At 47.0% G+C, this 16,628-nt stretch overlaps 3 protein-coding genes across 3 annotated transcripts; 2 read left to right on the top strand and 1 right to left on the bottom strand.

Moving 5' to 3' along the window:
- Window positions 1-2,432: 2,432 nt before the first annotated feature.
- On the bottom strand, window positions 2,433-6,869 carry tmem86a (transmembrane protein 86A). The gene is made up of 3 exons (XM_028959015.1): window positions 6,705-6,869; window positions 4,444-4,708; window positions 2,433-3,779 (listed from the first exon to the last, which is right to left on the bottom strand). Exons 1-3 carry the CDS (start codon window positions 6,723-6,725, stop codon window positions 3,352-3,354), a joined length of 714 nt encoding a protein of 237 aa, XP_028814848.1. The 5' UTR covers window positions 6,726-6,869; the 3' UTR covers window positions 2,433-3,351.
- Window positions 6,870-8,483: 1,614 nt separating this feature from the next.
- Window positions 8,484-11,884, top strand: spty2d1 (SPT2 chromatin protein domain containing 1). Its single transcript, XM_028959014.1, has 6 exons — window positions 8,484-8,942; window positions 9,072-9,189; window positions 9,260-10,678; window positions 10,890-11,046; window positions 11,182-11,259; window positions 11,397-11,884. Exons 1-6 carry the CDS (start codon window positions 8,883-8,885, stop codon window positions 11,494-11,496), a joined length of 1,932 nt encoding a protein of 643 aa, XP_028814847.1. The 5' UTR covers window positions 8,484-8,882; the 3' UTR covers window positions 11,497-11,884.
- A 517-nt stretch (window positions 11,885-12,401) lies between these two features.
- uevld (UEV and lactate/malate dehyrogenase domains) lies at window positions 12,402-16,627 on the top strand. Its single transcript, XM_028958215.1, has 12 exons — window positions 12,402-12,570; window positions 12,736-12,820; window positions 13,622-13,687; window positions 13,762-13,925; window positions 14,009-14,144; window positions 14,217-14,308; window positions 14,401-14,506; window positions 14,623-14,793; window positions 15,134-15,307; window positions 15,397-15,484; window positions 15,614-15,737; window positions 15,914-16,627. Exons 1-12 carry the CDS (start codon window positions 12,529-12,531, stop codon window positions 16,076-16,078), a joined length of 1,413 nt encoding a protein of 470 aa, XP_028814048.1. The 5' UTR covers window positions 12,402-12,528; the 3' UTR covers window positions 16,079-16,627.
- Window position 16,628: the final 1 nt, after the last annotated feature.

Genomic DNA, 16,628 nt, shown 5'->3' with positions numbered 1-16,628 from the left:
GTTTTCACTAAAGGGAAAGGAACAACATGATCCTCTGATTCTACCTTACAGTAACAATGACAATTCAAACTAAAACAGGAGGTCAATAAGGCAAACAAAGAGACATAATTATACCATGCCAACATATTCAATAACAAAGATAATAAAAAAAACATAGCATTTGTTCTCAACACATTGCAAACAGCACTATTTTGTTTGCCAAAAATGTGTAAAAAAAAGCTAAACATCAAGAAGATTAATTCCTTTGCTAAAATAAAATGACGCATCTTGAGACACTGAATCAAACTGGGGGGAACACTGAAGGATATGGTTACTCATCCTTCTCAGATTAAATTCACTCATGCTTAAAGATCAACACTGAAAGAAGAGGATAGGAAAAAGGTCTGAATGGTCAAATCCAAAACGATTTAGCATGATTTGCATGATGAATGATTTTTTTTTTTTTGCAGTCCTCCAGAAAGGTAAGGAAATCTGGTAACTAGTGTCCAATGTATTCCTATGTTCCTGTGCCCAAACAGAACAATGTTAAAACTAGTGCGAGGATGCAGCAGCGTCCAGCTAATGATGCACATCCACCCAGGCCTATATGGAGCCCTAATTGGAATTAGATTTTTAGGCCCAAGTGGCCGTTTAGTTTGCTCATGCCTTAGCTCTGTTCTGCATCCGCCGGCTAAATCCTGAATATGTAGGAAAAAATACAGCATTGCTTCTACAAACTTAAACTTATAAAACAAGAAGCCCTGACAAACAGGGCATTCTTCATTCCTCAACACAGCATTCAGAAAAGCCAGGACAACACCGGCCGGAACATGAGAGGTAAGGCGATCAGGCTCCCCTTCACCGGCCGAGGCGGACAGGGAATCTTCTTTGTTGTCCTCGGCTCGGCTTTTCCACAACAGACAGAAAGGGCCGCACCACAACCTGGTTCCCCTGTCTGGACCTACATTTGGACAAAAAAAGGCAACCAGCCCTTTGTCGAAATGCCCTAACGCTGCATTGTGGTTAGGTTTCTGCAAACAGGACAAGAAGCACAGTATATTTATTGTATGCTTAGATCTAAATGCCATTTTTGGCATCCAAAGCAATAGATTAAAATGAAAAGGTGCATCTAATTCTTATAAAATGCAAAAACCAGCTAAATGGGACATTTCCTCATTAGAAATTTTAGTTAATAATAAACTGAACAACAATATTGCACTAAATATTAAAGTGGTATCACAAATTAATAAAAAAAATTACAGCTGACATGACCACATAGACAGGTACTCTAAAAACAGAGGAGCAGCACAACAGGAGCAGATTTGCCGAAAAGATGACAAGGCGTGTGACAGTCACGTTCCAGCCCGACTAGGCCAAAATCCGTTCTGCTGACAGCTCAAACCACGGGACTGAAAAGGGCATCTGAAACTGTTCAATAAGCACCGTCTCCCGAAAGCGAAAGGACACGCCTCGAAAGATTAGCAGGGAAGTTGGTCTGGAGCGTGACCACCTCGGCACCCGTGTTTCGCTGACAGATCGGAGTTTGATTTAGCGGCTTAACACATAACAAGGGCAGATCCTTTTTTTTTTTGTAGATGAGCTCCTTGCGCATCTTAAATAAATGTCACAGCCAGTGACATGATGCGCACAGCATACAGAATGCAACATATTCATTAACAATGAGTAAACAGGTTGAAAAAAAAAAATATATATATATATATATATATATATATTTATTTATTTATTTATTTATTTATTTTTTAATGATTGAATCACTGTCCTTAATTATTTTTAGTGTATGAATAATTAATGCTGAATCTCAATGGCTCAGAGTCTGCTAGTTGAGGGTACGTATGTGACATTAAGACTACTTTCAGAAGAGAATGACAAATGAACGACCTGCACATAATGATCAGTTAATAATAGTTTGAAGGTTATTAAGCATAAGAGGAAAAAAAAAAGGTAAAATATGTTAAGACTACAACAAATTCAAATAAACTAAAAAAAAATTAGATCCCTGTAACAGCAAATACCATTGTCATTTTTTCATATTTAGGCATTATAAAAGCAAATGGGAATGCATTTAAAAGCACAAACAACCAGCAGGCAATCTGTAGATTCATAAAATAGACATTTACCAAATTCATTTAAGTTACAGTTCAAAGTAACTGTGCAATCACCCGCCGGGAGACTCTTGGATTTGCCTTCGAGAGCCTGTAACCTGTCATTGACAGAAACACAAAATAGATTGTAAGTAGCTCCAGCTCCACCGTGGTTACTTATAAAAAAAACACACTTTTCTTTCCAAAAACAGGATATATGTTTACATATATATTACATATATTTATATGCGATACTCAAGATGTGAAAAAGGCAAGCCGAAGTGTGACAGTCTGGTCTCGTGACTAATGGGGACGTATAAGAACACGGCATGGCTGCGGAGATAAAGTACAGCTTCGGTTCGGCTGAGGAGAGAAATATTACATTTTTTTTTTTTTTTTTGCTGTGTTACCCTTTCACCCTCTCTGGGGGGCTGAATGTGCCGTCACGGGTAGTTTCTTTTCCAAAAACTGTATCACTGCTCATTATAAACACGATTTGTATTTTTCCATTTGGTGTCCTGTTGGGATATTGGGTATCCCTTTCCAATGAACCAGTATGGACGTGCGTGCTAAGACTGTGTGTCCAGCATTTTTTGAGCCCCACTTGCAGTGTGTGTGTGTGTGTGTGTGTGTGTGTGTGCACGTGTGCATTTTACAGATCCACAAAGTAAAAAAATAAAAACAAAAACACCATATAAGCCAAACTGAAGACGCATGCTGCTGAATGACACCGAACAACACTGAGATGTTAAGGAGGGGTGGATGGTGGGACTTTTTCATCAATGTTGCCAGTTGTAGTTTTACATCCCTTTCACAAAGTGCTGCTATAAAACACTCAAAGTAGGAGGAAACCAGCTCCTGAACAATACAAACGAAGCACAATGCTCCCTTAAAGTGCCCATCTGCTGAGAAGACTGTTAAAGAACCGTCGGACGAGTGCAGGGGAGAGGGACGGGGGCATTTCTCGTCTACAATGGAGCAACAGCACGGACACCTTGTGCACGGGAGGAAAGAGCGTAAGACTGGGAGTCTAGGTGTGGATGCAGGTCTGATGAGTGGTGGGTTTACAGGGGCCGGGAGGGCTCAGCATGTACCGACGTGAACTGTATGAGCCTCACCCCCCCCCACCCAGCCGAGTAAGAAAGCTAAAGTGAAGATGAGGAGGGGTGAGGCGTCGCTGTGGTAGTGATGTGCAACCGCCTCCTTCGGGTGGGCGAAGCCGTGCAGGGGCTAGGAGGAATGTTTTCTTTTCGTTGCTTTTGATGGGGTCTCACGCTCGTTTCCTCGAGGCGTCTGCATCCTGGCACTCCACCGCAGACAGGGCGATCAGCATCTGGGCCGCGTAGTAGGTGGCCATGATGATGGCGCGTGAGTGCGGCACGGGGAAGCAGAACTTGTTGACGGCGATGGTGAGGTCCGACACCATGAAGAGCACGGCGCCCAGGCAGGCAGACAGCTTGGTCCACGTCCACAGGTCATTGGCCAGCTGCACACCAGCGATGGCCCTCCACCCCATGAAGGCAATGAGGCCGATGTAGACTGCCACCAGGTATGTGAAGGGGCCTGACAGGTAAGGGTACAGGAGCGAATACGTGAACGCTGAGACGAGTGCAATGACGAAGCCTGCCACCACGTTGAGTGGCTTCATGCCAAAGGCAGAGGAGTAGAGGATGTGGGTGATGGCAAACATCAGAAGTCCTGGAAATCAAGGGAAGATGAATAATGCTGAATGACCTGCTTTTTTTTTTTTTCGAGGTGGCATATTTTTTTATTTGAATCAAGACCACAGATAACCACTACCGTAACCAAAGATGGCACTTTAATAAAATTATAAATTAGGCATGGGACTATTTTCAAACTGGTATTAAGCGCGGGGCTTGTTCAATAAAGAACAGAGGCATCCTCAGGATTTACATAAACAGATAAAACAAGAAAGAACCACTTGATACATATCAGTATCTTGAAGAAGATAAACTAAGCATGCCATTCTGTGACCCAGAGCATGCTCCCCGGGCGTCTGTCATGGCTGCCCACTGCTCACCAAGGGTGATGGTTAAAAGCAGAGGACACGTTTCGTTGTGTCACCATGTGCTGTGCTGCAGTGTATCACAATGACAACATCTTCAAGCACCAGATTGAAAATAGTGCCCATGATGTTGTGCCATATCAGCATCAAGGTCACTAAATGTGACCTACATTAATTAAATGTTTCATTTTGCCCTAAAAAAAACATATTGTACAAATCATTAGTAAAAATATTTGTACTTTAAAATGCTTATAAAATGCTTATAAGTTGAGTGCATAACTTTAGGAAACTACACTCTATCACATACTTTTAAATTAAAGCAATAGATCAACTCACCATGGCTAAAGTAGCCCTGCTCCTGCCAGATCAGAAAGGCGTCTCCCAGGGCAGAAAAAATGAGCCCAGCCAGAATCTTCCGGGCACTGGAGTGGGCTACTAAAAAGCTGAGACCATGGGCCAAGAGAAAGACCCACAGGCAGAAGATGGGGAGACATTTGATGAGGGCACTGAACCAGGAGGGGCTGGACGTGGGCAGCCAGAGAACAAAGTAGACACAGGTGGCCTTGAAGAAGGGCACCAGCTTCGGGCCTTCGCTCTTCACCTGCAAACAAGCGGGCCACCTTATTACCATCTTCTCCTCAACATTAAACTCGCAGCATTCCAGGTAACATACAGGGTACATTTAACATCTAACTTCATTGGCTGAGACGTGAAATGTTGTTGCAGGAAATGTATTTTTAGTGAAATTGTGAAATGTGATTGGGTGGATAAATATAGCTGTTGTCTAGAACCGTACATTCAGGACTCAGACAGCTTTGGAAACTGTGACACGGGTCACTTCCCCAAAGGAAGTGAAGGTTGAAGTGGAAAACTCTTACGTTTCCAAAATCTCTCTCGCTCTCTCTCTCTCTCGCATGCTGAATACGAAAGAAAAAAAACAAAAAAAAATCCCATCTGGACCGTTCAGCTTCATCTCGGCCCAAGAGACAATGAAGGCAGGAACCAGTGGGTCCCGCTGCACTAGTGCAGTTATAAAGCCCCAGAGTTAAATTACGCAGCAGGACGATGGAACAGGCTCGGCCGACCTCGGATGCACGAGGCCAGGTCGTCAGGCAAAGTGAAATCGCGTTCACTCGCACGGACATGCATCAGATAGGTAGAAAGCGGATAAGGATTCTTCGCGGGGTCAAAATGGGCTGGCGGGAAACCGTAAGAGCTGACCTCGTAAGATGGTCGTCCTGCATGGGGCTCTGCGAATGCGTGAGATGCATTATCATTTTGTTCACGTAGCGCTGATTCCGTAAGACGTGTTCCCGTTTTCGACCCAAGAGCGGTTCTATAACAGCCGAGCTCAGCTAACTATGAATCGGCACATTGTTCCAGCGACTTCCTCCACTGGCTTTCACAGCCATTTGCTGTCCCGACAGGTCAATGACAAGAACAAGGAGGGAACACATGTGACATGGTTAACTTAAAACTTCATCTGGTGACTAATTACAAAGACACCGAAAGGCCTTTGCTCTAAACGAAACCCGTTTTAATCATTAATGCGAACCATTACGTCGCTGTCACAACAATGTCTTATGTCAGCAAGTCTATAAAACCTGATATTTCACTGTCAGATGGAGCCCCGTGGTCCATCTCCATTCGCCGATCAGTCTGCGCCAGCACAGCGGCCTTTCAGCCCAAGGACACCCAGTCCTGTGCGTCCCACCATCAAAACGGTGCTGAGGACTCAAAAGTGCAGCCCGCCTGGCTCGATCTGCGACCTGTGCATTAATAACAAACACGTCACCATTTCTCAACATCCTCCTTATTAAACCTCTCTGGTCCTGTGACCGACAGAGTAGACAAGTTACGCCTGTAGAGCCAAACGCTGTTGGATGTACATGGTAACCCATGGCGACCTTTTTTCCTGTTTCCCCTCCGGGGTGGTAGAAGCCTAGTGGGTAACACACTCGCCTGTGAACCAGAAGACCCAGGTTCAAATCCCACTTACTACCATTGTGACCCCGAGTGTCTCCAGGGGGGGGACTGTCCCTGTAACTACTGATTGTAAGTCGCTCTGGATAAGGCGTCTGATAAATGCTGTAAATGTCAATGTTTCCTAACCTGTCCAGATAAAAAAACAGGTTTCTGGCCCCTGCTGGGTAATAAAGGTCATCATCACATGACGGGGTTCCCTTCTGGAAAGGCTTTGTGGACGAAGCGACAATGCGACAGCGATGGACGCTGTGGGGGTTTCGGGAAAACGACCGTCACAGATCGGCTGAAAGCACGAACAAGCCGCCTCAGACGCGACCGCGAAACAAGAGCATCGTTCCAGAGAGGGACGCATTTCGACGCCCCGGCCGAGGACGAGGACGCTCCGTGGGTCACGTGGATGACTGTTTACCGGACAGGGGACCGACGACAACGCGCACCTGCGCTCTTTATTCCGGTTCGCGTGAGGTGTCGCCTTCACGTCTGAACACGTCGAGCAGGGCCGGCGTGACAGTTCCTGCATCACGGCGCGAGTAAATTGCCTCCATTAGATTTTTACCATCGCACTCATGTAAAAAAAGAAAAAGGAAAGGTAATAAAAAGCTCGAGCTTACCACCGTGACGGGGGAAACCATGTCCGGAACTTCCTGGAACCGAGTATTCCCCCGCTGCTCTTCGGCTCGGCGTTTTACTGCGCGCTGTTACGGTGCAGCCGCATCCGAGGCTTTATATCGCGAATTGTTTTTGTCGCTCGTCCGGGGCAGGCCATCGTCAAAGGGGCGGAGACAAGTCGGATGTCTGTGGGCGTGGCCAGACGCCTAAAGAGCCGGCCGGCCCAATCGGAAGCGAGGACCGCCAGTGCCGACACCCTTTTTATGGGCGGGGTTTACAACGTGCTAGCTGACACAGATAGAAGCAGATGGCTAATGTTTATTTTGGCTTTACGGGCCCTCCGATGTATGTCTGGCCTTATGATCACTTCACTTTCAATTGATGTGATGTTGCAACGCATTGCCATTAGAGAAAGAGCGATGTCAAGGCTTTTTTTTTTTTTAACGTACCGGTGAAATCTTAATTAATCAAGTCAAGTCAGCTTTATTGTCAATTCTGCCACATGTACAGGACATGCAGAGAATTGAAATTACGTTACTCTCTGACCCATACAAGTAACATTAAATACAAAATCAGTAACAGTAACATTGAATACAAAGTATAAATACAATTAAAAAAAAAACACAATATACAATTTTAAAAACACCATATACAAATAAGGGCACATGGTGGAGAGTGCAAAACCATGTAGTGCAACAGAGGTAAGTTTTAAAGTGACGAAGTGACAAGTGAGGTAGTTGGCAGACCAGAGCTGCACAGAGTGACTGGTGCATGGTCAGTTTGTGTGTGTTAGGGTTCAGAAAGTTTGTGGAGCAGAAGAGGGGAGTGAGGGGAGTGGGGGCAGAGCCGGGAGGGAGTTGAGATTCCTGACAGCCTGATGGGTGAAGCTGTCCTTCAGTCTGCTGGTCCTGGCCTGGAGACTCCGCAGTCTCCTCCCTGATGGCAGCAGGCTGAAGAAGGTTTGCATTGGGTGGGTGGGATCAGCTGCTATGCCGAGGGCTTTCTTGTTGAGGCGTGTGCTGTAGATGTCTTGGAGGGAGGGGAGAGGGACACCGAAGATTCTCTCAGCTGCTCTGACTATGCGTTGGAGAGTTTTTTGGCAGGACGCATTGCAGGCTCCAAACCACACAGTGATGCAGCTAGACAGGATGCTCTCGATGGTTCCTCGGTAGAATGTGTGCATGATGGGGGCTGGTGCTCTTGCTCTTCTAAGTTTGCGGAGGAAGTAAAGACGCTGCTGTGCTTTCTTGTGCTTAATTTGAGTGCTTTTTATGTAGTGCATATTGTAATCAAAAATTTACTGCAAGTAGTCTGTGTTTAGTGTTGTCTTAAGTATGCATGTCAATTATTTGGATCACTTCAAATGCTTGCTTGGCATACAATGACAATAAAGTAAATAAAATATTAAAATATATACATATGAAAATACCTGAGTATACTCTTATGTGGACTCTTTATGTGTTTATGCGTGCGTTGTTTGCCTGTGACGCTATTTTTTCTATTTCTACTTTTTGATACTCTTATTTAATTGTCATTTCTGTGTGAAATTAAATTCACCGCGAGAACAGGAATTGCCTTCTGGGTAATGAGGTCGCAATCTATAAAAATGAAACATTAAAACGTTTAATGTTTAACGTTGCTTTTTGACAGTGTGAAGTAGGATTAGATTAGAGAAAAAGTCCTTTTTATGTCTTCCGAACAGAAGCGAACGCTGCCGCCATCTAGCGGCGTGAAAGCCGTTCCGCGTTGAGGCGGAAACCACGTGTCGAGCTGAACCGGATGTCGCGGGTTAAATCGCCATCGGCCGCCGACGCTTGTCAGCCAGCAGCTGTCGGCTGTTCCCTCGGCGTTTTTGCGTAGCCGTCGCGGCCGTTCTCCCGACACCGACGTGCTTCGAACGTTCGCGGCGCCGCCGTCGGTCGGACCCGACTGCCAGCTCGAGCCGCGCCGGATTCCGCCGACGTTTCGGCGCAGCGTTTTACTGGCGACGGCTAAGCTAGCGGATTTAGGACCGTGTCGCCGTTTCCGTGGCACGGGCTCCGTCGCGACCAAGGCGACGCGGGTCAAGGCGTTCAATGATCCGCACCTGAGCTGCCTTCGTCAGCTGCTTCGTGTTCTCGTAAGCGTCGACGCGGAGAGGTTTGTCGCAGCCCGGCCGGATAAGGACGCGCCTCGCCAGCATGGATTTCGAAAACGTGCTGTCCATCGCGTCCCAAAACCAGGGTCTCGGCAACGTACCGGTGAGTAGGTTTTTTTTTTTTTTTTTTAGTTTTATTTTCCTGTGGTCTGAAAGGGTTTGGCTAGTCACAGATTTAAGATGCGTCGTCGAAACGTCTGAAATTCAGTATTGTTTTTTTGTTTTTTGACAGCAAAAGCGGTACAGCTTACAGGCTGGCCCTCCCAAAAGAGATCCTAAAGTGAAAGGTGTAAATTCAGCGGCTGTGCAGGCCTTTCTGAGGAAGCAGGAGGTGGAGAAGAAGAAGAAAGGTAAGGAACTGAGCACTGTGGGCATTTGTATGGCTTTCATTTGTCTAATTTGCTGATCTGTTCTGGCTAGAACTGCAGAGCAAAAAGCAAAAAGAAGAGCTGATCGCCAAAAGAGTGGAGCTGAAGTCCGACCGGAAAGCCCGTGCCATGGCCTCGCGGACCAAGGACAACTTCAAAGGCTACAACGGCATCCCGCTGCTGGACCAACCCAAGAAGAGAGGGTCAAAAGGAGAGAAGACGGACGACCATTCAAGGATGTCGGACCCTGGCGACGACGAGGACAACTACGAGTACGCGGCAACCGACTCCGGGTCGGAGGAAGAGGAGTTTGTGCAGCAGCAGCAGCAGCCCCGCTTTAGCATCGAGGCCAGCAAAACCTCTAAGAAGCAGAGTGGAACGGCAAGGCCGGCGCCTCCAACCATGAACTTTGCTGACTTGCTAAAGCTGGCGCATAAAAAGCAGTTTGAACCAGTAGAGATGAAGTCGGTAAAAAGGAGCGAAGAGCGTCTTAGGACTGCCGAGGAAATCAGAGAGCTGGAGATAGAGCGTAAAGCCAAAAGGCAGGACCGGGGGAAGGAGGACAGGCAGGAGAGAGCTAGCAAGCCCTCGTCTAGCACAAGCTCACATAGGAAAAGCCTGCCAGAAAATGGCAAGAATATGAAATCGCACAGATCCCACTCTGAAAAGCCTTCATGTGAGAGCAGCAAAAAGCCAAAGTTTAGGGAACAAATGCCAAGTTCTGCCAAGCCGCCTCCTGTGGGCAGGCCTGGATCTACACCCAGATCTTCAGGTGCCTTAAGTGGCAAAGCTGCTATGAAAGGTGGCGCCCAGGTCTCCAACAAGCAGTCTGCATCCAGACCTTTGCCAAACCAGAAACCCAGCACAGCAAGTGACCTTATCCCTAAGAAAGGGAACCATCCGTTTCAGTCAGGGAAGTCGGGGTCCTCCGGCACTCGTCCTGCACCTAGTTCAGCTCCTGCCAGGCCAGCTCAGAGCCAAGGACCGCAGAAGATATTTGGCCAGCCAAGACCCAGTCAGGGCAGTTCTGAAAAGGGAGGGTTTTCATTGTACTCCAAGCCTGGGAAGGGAGAGCAGCTGCGGCCGAGTGCCCCTCGGCCAGGTAGTAATGGCCTGACGCGACCCGCAACCAGTGCTCTTCCAAAGCAAGGTACACCACAGCAGAGACCAGGAAACAGTCTACAGGGCCGCCCAGGTCCTGGCAGTGGAGGTGTCAGACCTGTAACTAATGGTAGGCCTGCTGGTGGGGTCCCTATGAGGCCAGTCAGTAGCCTGGACCTGGGTCCTGGACGACCCAGGTGCACTGTGGTGGCAGAGACCATTTCATCCAAGAACTATACACCCAGACCTGGCATGGCACCCAGACCTGGCATGGCACCCAGACCTGGCATGGCACCCAGACCTGGCATGGCACCCAGACCTGGAGTGCAACCTGGGCCTCAAGGACCCCGGCCTATGATGAGGCCTCCAGGTAGAACAAACTTTTGTGATGGAACATTATGCATCATAATTCGTTAAATGTAGCTTTTTTTGCCCCATACTAAAACATTTATCAGATGCTCTTATCCAGAGTGACAGTAGTTACAGGGACAGTCTTTCCGTAGACACTCAGGGTCAAGTGTCTAGCTCAGGGACACAATTGTAGTGGGGTTTGAACCTGTGGCTGTGTCCTTGCCCCACAGGTCCCATGCTGCCACCAATAACGTCCGCATACAAGCGGCGTTATGATGACGAAGATGAATATGACCCAGAGATGGATGACTTCATTGACGATGAAGGAGAAGAGCAAGAAGAAATTTCCAAACACATCAGGGAGATCTTTGGTTATGATCGGAGCAGGTATGTACAATACAATAATCATTTTGCTTTACAGCACGCCAACCTGAACCATACCGGAATTTTGATTGTTGCCGACGTTCGTGTAGTTAACATATATTTAAGTGGATTAGGTTCTCACCATGACCCCTGTGTTAGGTACAAAGATGAGAGTGACTATGCGTTGAAATTCATGGAGAGCAGCTGGAAGGACCAACAGAAAGAAGAAGCGCAGAGGTAAGAGACGACTGTCTCTCCCCTGAGCTGCACTCAAGGATCCGGAAGTGGAATAGTGTTCATGTACAGAGCAACGCAGACTTCAGCCTGGACTGCTCTGTCAACTTTTAACACCTTTTTTTCTTTCTCTGCTTCAGTTTACGCTTGGGCATCAAGGAGGATGAAGAAGACATGCGTTTGGAGGAAGAGGAGAGGAAACAGAAACTAGCAATGAAAGCCAAGCGAAGAAAAGTTTAAAGATGCTGAACTTTTGTTATATGAGCTATTTAGAGAGTGAAATGCAAAATGAGGCTGGATGAAGTCAGGCGCTGGTCCCATTATTACATTTATTTATACGAAATCCCAGGAAAGGGGCAGATTTGCACTACCACAAACCCAACTTTAGTACAGAGAGCTGCACAGAGAATAAAATATGATGAAATATCCAGATACCATTTTTCTACCAATAGTATTGTGAACTTGACTGCCTTACATTGTGGACATGAGCTGCATTTGTTTGAATAATGACCATGTTTTGGTCAAAGATAGACTGAATTGTAATGTTATTACTTATTATTTAATTATGGTCAGAAGAACACTGCCTGGACTGTGTGGCATATTTCTTGTTAAAGTGATTTTGACAGAACTTGGTGTCCAGACTGTGGTTTATTATCATTTTTATTTATTTATTTCATTAACGACTATGTGTACAGATTGTTGGGGGGGCGTCCTCGGTGAAAATAGTTTCTTGCTAAAATACGTATTGCTATATGGTACTAATTTATTAGTCACATCACTCCAAACATCACTGACATGTCTTAGTTAAAATTAACGCTTAATGTCTTAGTTATTGTAACGCTTAATGTTGGTCTTTTAGACTAGTTTGACAGAAACAGACATTGTTTACGCCAGTTTTAAAGCAGTGTACGTTTAGGTGCTTTTCCGCCATCAACGACGTTTACACGGTGGCACAAAAATTGTCACGAAAACATTTTATTTACAGCATTTATCCAGAGCGAATTACAATCAGTTTCGTGAAGTCCTTCATTTTGTACCGCTGTCATTCGGCTGTAATTTCACAAAATTCGGATTTCGGGAAATTTCTGAGCTGAATATTAGAAACGCTCTTTTGAAGGTATTTTGTACAAAGTGTCTTGCCGTAGGCGTCGGCAGGCCCCTCCCATCCCAGGCAGAAGTTTACGGAAGTCCTGACTTCCCGGACGACGCCGCTGCGGGCGGATCGAGGCTCTCCTCCGAAAGACCGCGGTCTGGATCGAGCGATGATCGAATATGGACCTCAGCTCGGAACCGATTAAACGGACGCTGACCAAGGTCGGTTGGTCTCTTTAAACAACGTGCCCAGTAAGATGAGTAAGAACGCGGCGTCTCGGGGCGGAAGGCGGTACCGGTTAAACCTGCTCCCCGGTCGTCAACTCGCTGCGGTCGACGTCGAACGCGTGATCCTGCATGTTAAATGTGTTTTATTTGCCCGGGCAGTACAAGTTCCGCGATGTGGCCGTGGAGGAGCTGCAGAAGGTGCACCGGCTCCATCCTGACGTGAAGCCCGTGGTCGATTCGTACAGTGAGTAGATTCAACGCTGGGATTTAGTGGGATTTAGTGATCTTCAACCTTCCCAAATTCTCCCACACCACCCCTCTGCTACGTTCCCTCCACTGGCTCCCAGTAGCTGCATGCTTCAGGTTCAAAATACTGATGCTGGCCTACAAAGCCAAACATGGAGTAGCACCATCCTACCTCACAGCCCTTATTACACCTCGCACTGCACCTCGTTTACTCCGAGCCTCCAGTACTGCTCGCCTGGTCCCTCCATCTCTGAAGGTAAAAGGAAGACATTCATCTAGACTCTTCTCCGTCTTGGCCTCTCGGTGGTGGAATGAACTTCCCCTCGAGGTCAGAACAGCTCAGTCACTGAGTATTTTCAAACGGCAGCTCTACAGAATATTTAGATTAACTTGTAAACTTCTCACTGTCTAACTTATGTACAGAATCTACAACAAGAGTGAATAAAAAGATTGTATTCATCGTTGAGGGTCCTAATGAACCAGAACTGATCACTTCATCGATGGTAAGCCGCTCTGGATAAGGGCCTTAAATGTAAATGTAGAGTAGAATGTATGGTCCTACATTTACATTTACAGCATTTATCCAGAGTGACTTACAATCAGTAGTTACAGGGACAGTCCCCCCCTGGAGACACTCAGGGTTGAGTGTCTTGCTCAGGGAAACAATGGTAGTAAGTGGGATTTGAACCTGGGTCTTCTGGTTCATAGGCGAGTGTGTTACCCACTGGGCTACTACCACCCTATTCTAATGTTGGTGTGATGACATATGAAGGTTTTTTTTTCTTCCTCTCTTCCCCAGCGTGTACTGACAACTTGCAAAAGGACCTGTTGAAGCTGATTGGAAACATCCCAGTTAACTATCAGGGTGAGAGCATGGAGATGGATGGGTGGGTGCTCTTGGCGTCGGACAAAATCATGGGCGTCTGCGTGTGTTTGTAGGGAGGACATACAACTTGCCCATCCAACTATGGCTGCTGGAGTCCTTCCCGTTCACTCCCCCTATCTGCACGTTGAGACCCACTCCCAACATGGACGTCCGGGAAGGGAAGCACGTGGATGGACGCGGTCGGATCTACCTGCCCGGCCTTCATAACTGGGACCACGTAAGAACGCTGGCCACGTGACGCTTTCCCAGGCGGCTGTGCGAGGGCCTGGTTCTCACGCGTGTTCTCATGAAACCCACCAGCCCAAGTCTACGGTGAACGGCCTGCTGGATGAGATGATTGCGAAGTTTGAAGACGATCCTCCGCTGAGCGCCAAGCCAACAGCCGAAGACCCCAATGATCTGCTTGCTTTTGTTTCTAACTTAAAGATGAACGAAGGTGAGTTCATTAGTGCGCTGCTCGTTGCAGGTAAAATGTGCAAATAACCGATTGTTTAATCTCGTCTAAAAGGTTCAAACAAGTTGGATCAACCGCTGAACAAAGTTAGCGTGGTTGGCAGTGGGGATTTGGGATTGGCGTCTGTGATGGCTCTATTGGCCAAGGTAACGTCCGGAACTTCTGCTGTTACGTTCTCAGCGCGTCAGTTCTCACGAATGCAGCTTCAGACACGCGCCCTCACCGTCTTTTGTTGTAGGGAAGTGTGGACCGACTGGTTTTGATTGACATTCCGGAGAGTTCAACCAAGTCGGGGACGGCCGACCTGGAAATTTTCACTTTGCCAAAAGTGGAAATCTCGAAAGGTGAAAACCGCGGAAGAGGCCAGCGGGTCTTCTATGAGACATTTTGTGGAATTTGCTCTGTCGTTTTTTTTTTATTAATACTATTTTTTGTTTTTTTTTAATCGATCTCTCTGTAGATCTGTCGGCCTCATCTGGGTCTAAGGTGATCGTAGTGACCGCGAACGCTTGGAGCAATGACCAGTCTTACGTGGGCGTGGTTCAAACTAACGTAGACCTGTACAGAAGAATTATCCCAGCTCTGGCCCAGTTCAGCCCAAACGCCGTGCTACTCGTCGCCTCTCAGCCGGGTACGTTGCACACACACTTCAGTCATCATGGTGGGGGACAGTGGCCGCCTAGCGGTGAAGGAAGCGGCGCCGTAACCGGAAGGTTGCCGAATCCCGATCCGCCAAGGTGAGCAAAGCAGTTCCCCGGGCGCCGGTCATGGCTGCCCGCTGCTCACCAAGGGTGATGGTTAAAAGCAGAGGACACATTTCGTTGTGTCACTTCACACAAAAAAGGTGCGCGAGTAAGTAACAATTATGAGGAATTATTATTATTATTATTTTTTTTAAACACCACCAGGGATAAAAATGTTTGAGAACTGTGTCCAGGGTTTTGATTGTGGCTCCTGGTTTTGTCGCGCAGTGGACATCATGACCCACGTGGCGTGGAGACAGAGCGGCCTGCCTCCGACTCACGTGATCGGCATGGGCTGTAACCTGGACTCCGAGAGGCTTCAGCACATCGTCGGCATGGCCCTGGTGGCCAGCAGCGCTGGCAAGCAGCCCTGGGTGATAGGAGAACTTTCTGACAACAAAGGTGATTGGATCTGATCTGGAACCTGCTTCGGGCTCAAGTGGGTTGGGCAAATGAAAGAATGGTGCATGTATGCATATTTTATATTGCAGTTGGCGTGTGGAGTTTGATAAAACCAGGCACGGGCCAGTTTCCTGAGTTAACCCCAGTGACCAGTTCCACCAGGCCAATAATAGACAGGTGACACAAATATGTGGTAAAATGAAAATTACAATTACATTTATTTGACCTAAAATGTACAGTTACATCATGTATTTAGGCTTTGGATGGTATGTTAGAAATAACCAATCGGCCTGTCCATTTCATCAGGGGCTTTGAGATACTAAAGAGTCGAGGCCAGAGGTCCTGGTCGGTGGGACTGTCTGTTGCAGATATCACACACAGCATCATCACAGACCTCAGGAAGACCCACTCCGTTTCTACGCTGGCTCAGGTACGCGCGCGTATGCCACCTCGGGGAGGAGACATTTTTGGCGTGTCACATGACGCAAGCATGCCGTCTGTGTGAATGCACATTCCAAGTTCTTAAAATGTCACGCGTCGAGTTGTTTATTTAACAGAAGATGCAGCCCGTGTTGCCGTTGGAACTGCATGTGTGTGTCTGTCCAGGGCTGGGGCGGCATCGGCGTGGAAGTGTTCCTCAGCCTGCCCTGTGCTCTGGGGGCATCGGGGTCCACTCGCCTGGCCGGCTTGTCCCTCGACCAGGAGGAGGAGGCCAAGATAAGGGAGAGTGTCGCATCACTCGCCTGTCTGATGAAGCAGATCCGAATGTAGGTGAAAGGAGCAGCCGAGGAAGCAACTTTTACAAACTATATTTACTGTCATGACTCTTCGTTACTGCAGCAGTAACTAAAATGCTCTGGTGAACTGCTCTAGTTGTATTAAAGCCATGCACTTTGATTATGCAAACACTCAGAGAGCTGCAGCTCTCTCCAAAGACAAAAGGTTCTTTTAAAAACTAAGCAATAAGAGCTTGTCTACTTATGTGACTCTGCACTGATAAACCTACTTATTGCAAACGTGTATGCCTGGACCAAGAACGTGCCTTGATGTAAGAACTACTGCCATCGTGCAAATGAACTATTTTCCTACTGCTGGTCCCTTTTATTTTTGTGCTTGTGTAGCAAATATATGTGGTTTGTGGATGTTGGATTCTAAGTAAGAAATAATTATTTGCTGCACTGTTGTATTTATGCTTAAATAAAATGGTACAATGAAGAACTGTTCACAGTTGTGAAATAACAGAGCAATCATGTGAATAAAATCTAGACCGACTGTGAATCTGTAATGTTTGTTTTCAGTGGGAATAAAAGACAGACAACAG

Source organism: Denticeps clupeoides, chromosome 17 (assembly GCF_900700375.1).
Source record: "Denticeps clupeoides chromosome 17, fDenClu1.1, whole genome shotgun sequence".
NCBI classification, from domain to species: Eukaryota; Metazoa; Chordata; class Actinopteri; order Clupeiformes; family Denticipitidae; genus Denticeps; species Denticeps clupeoides.
The sequence above is the reverse complement of the archived record's forward strand: the minus strand, read 5'-3'. Positions and strand labels throughout refer to the sequence as shown.

Coding starts and splice junctions, on each gene's coding strand:
- spty2d1 (XM_028959014.1), top strand. CDS start 8,883: ATGGATTTCGAAAACGTGCTGTCCATCGCGTCCCAAAACCAGGGTCTC. Junction 8,943..9,071: donor AGGGTCTCGGCAACGTACCG/GTGAGTAGGTTT, acceptor GTTTTTTGACAG/CAAAAGCGGTACAGCTTACA. Junction 9,190..9,259: donor GGTGGAGAAGAAGAAGAAAG/GTAAGGAACTGA, acceptor TGTTCTGGCTAG/AACTGCAGAGCAAAAAGCAA.
- tmem86a (XM_028959015.1), bottom strand. CDS start 6,725: ATGGTTTCCCCCGTCACGGTG. Junction 4,709..6,704: donor TGGTTTCCCCCGTCACGGTG/GTAAGCTCGAGC, acceptor GCTTGTTTGCAG/GTGAAGAGCGAAGGCCCGAA. Junction 3,780..4,443: donor GCAGGGCTACTTTAGCCATG/GTGAGTTGATCT, acceptor CTTGATTTCCAG/GACTTCTGATGTTTGCCATC.
- uevld (XM_028958215.1), top strand. CDS start 12,529: ATGGACCTCAGCTCGGAACCGATTAAACGGACGCTGACCAAG. Junction 14,145..14,216: donor TAACTTAAAGATGAACGAAG/GTGAGTTCATTA, acceptor CTCGTCTAAAAG/GTTCAAACAAGTTGGATCAA. Junction 14,794..15,133: donor ACTCGTCGCCTCTCAGCCGG/GTACGTTGCACA, acceptor TTTGTCGCGCAG/TGGACATCATGACCCACGTG.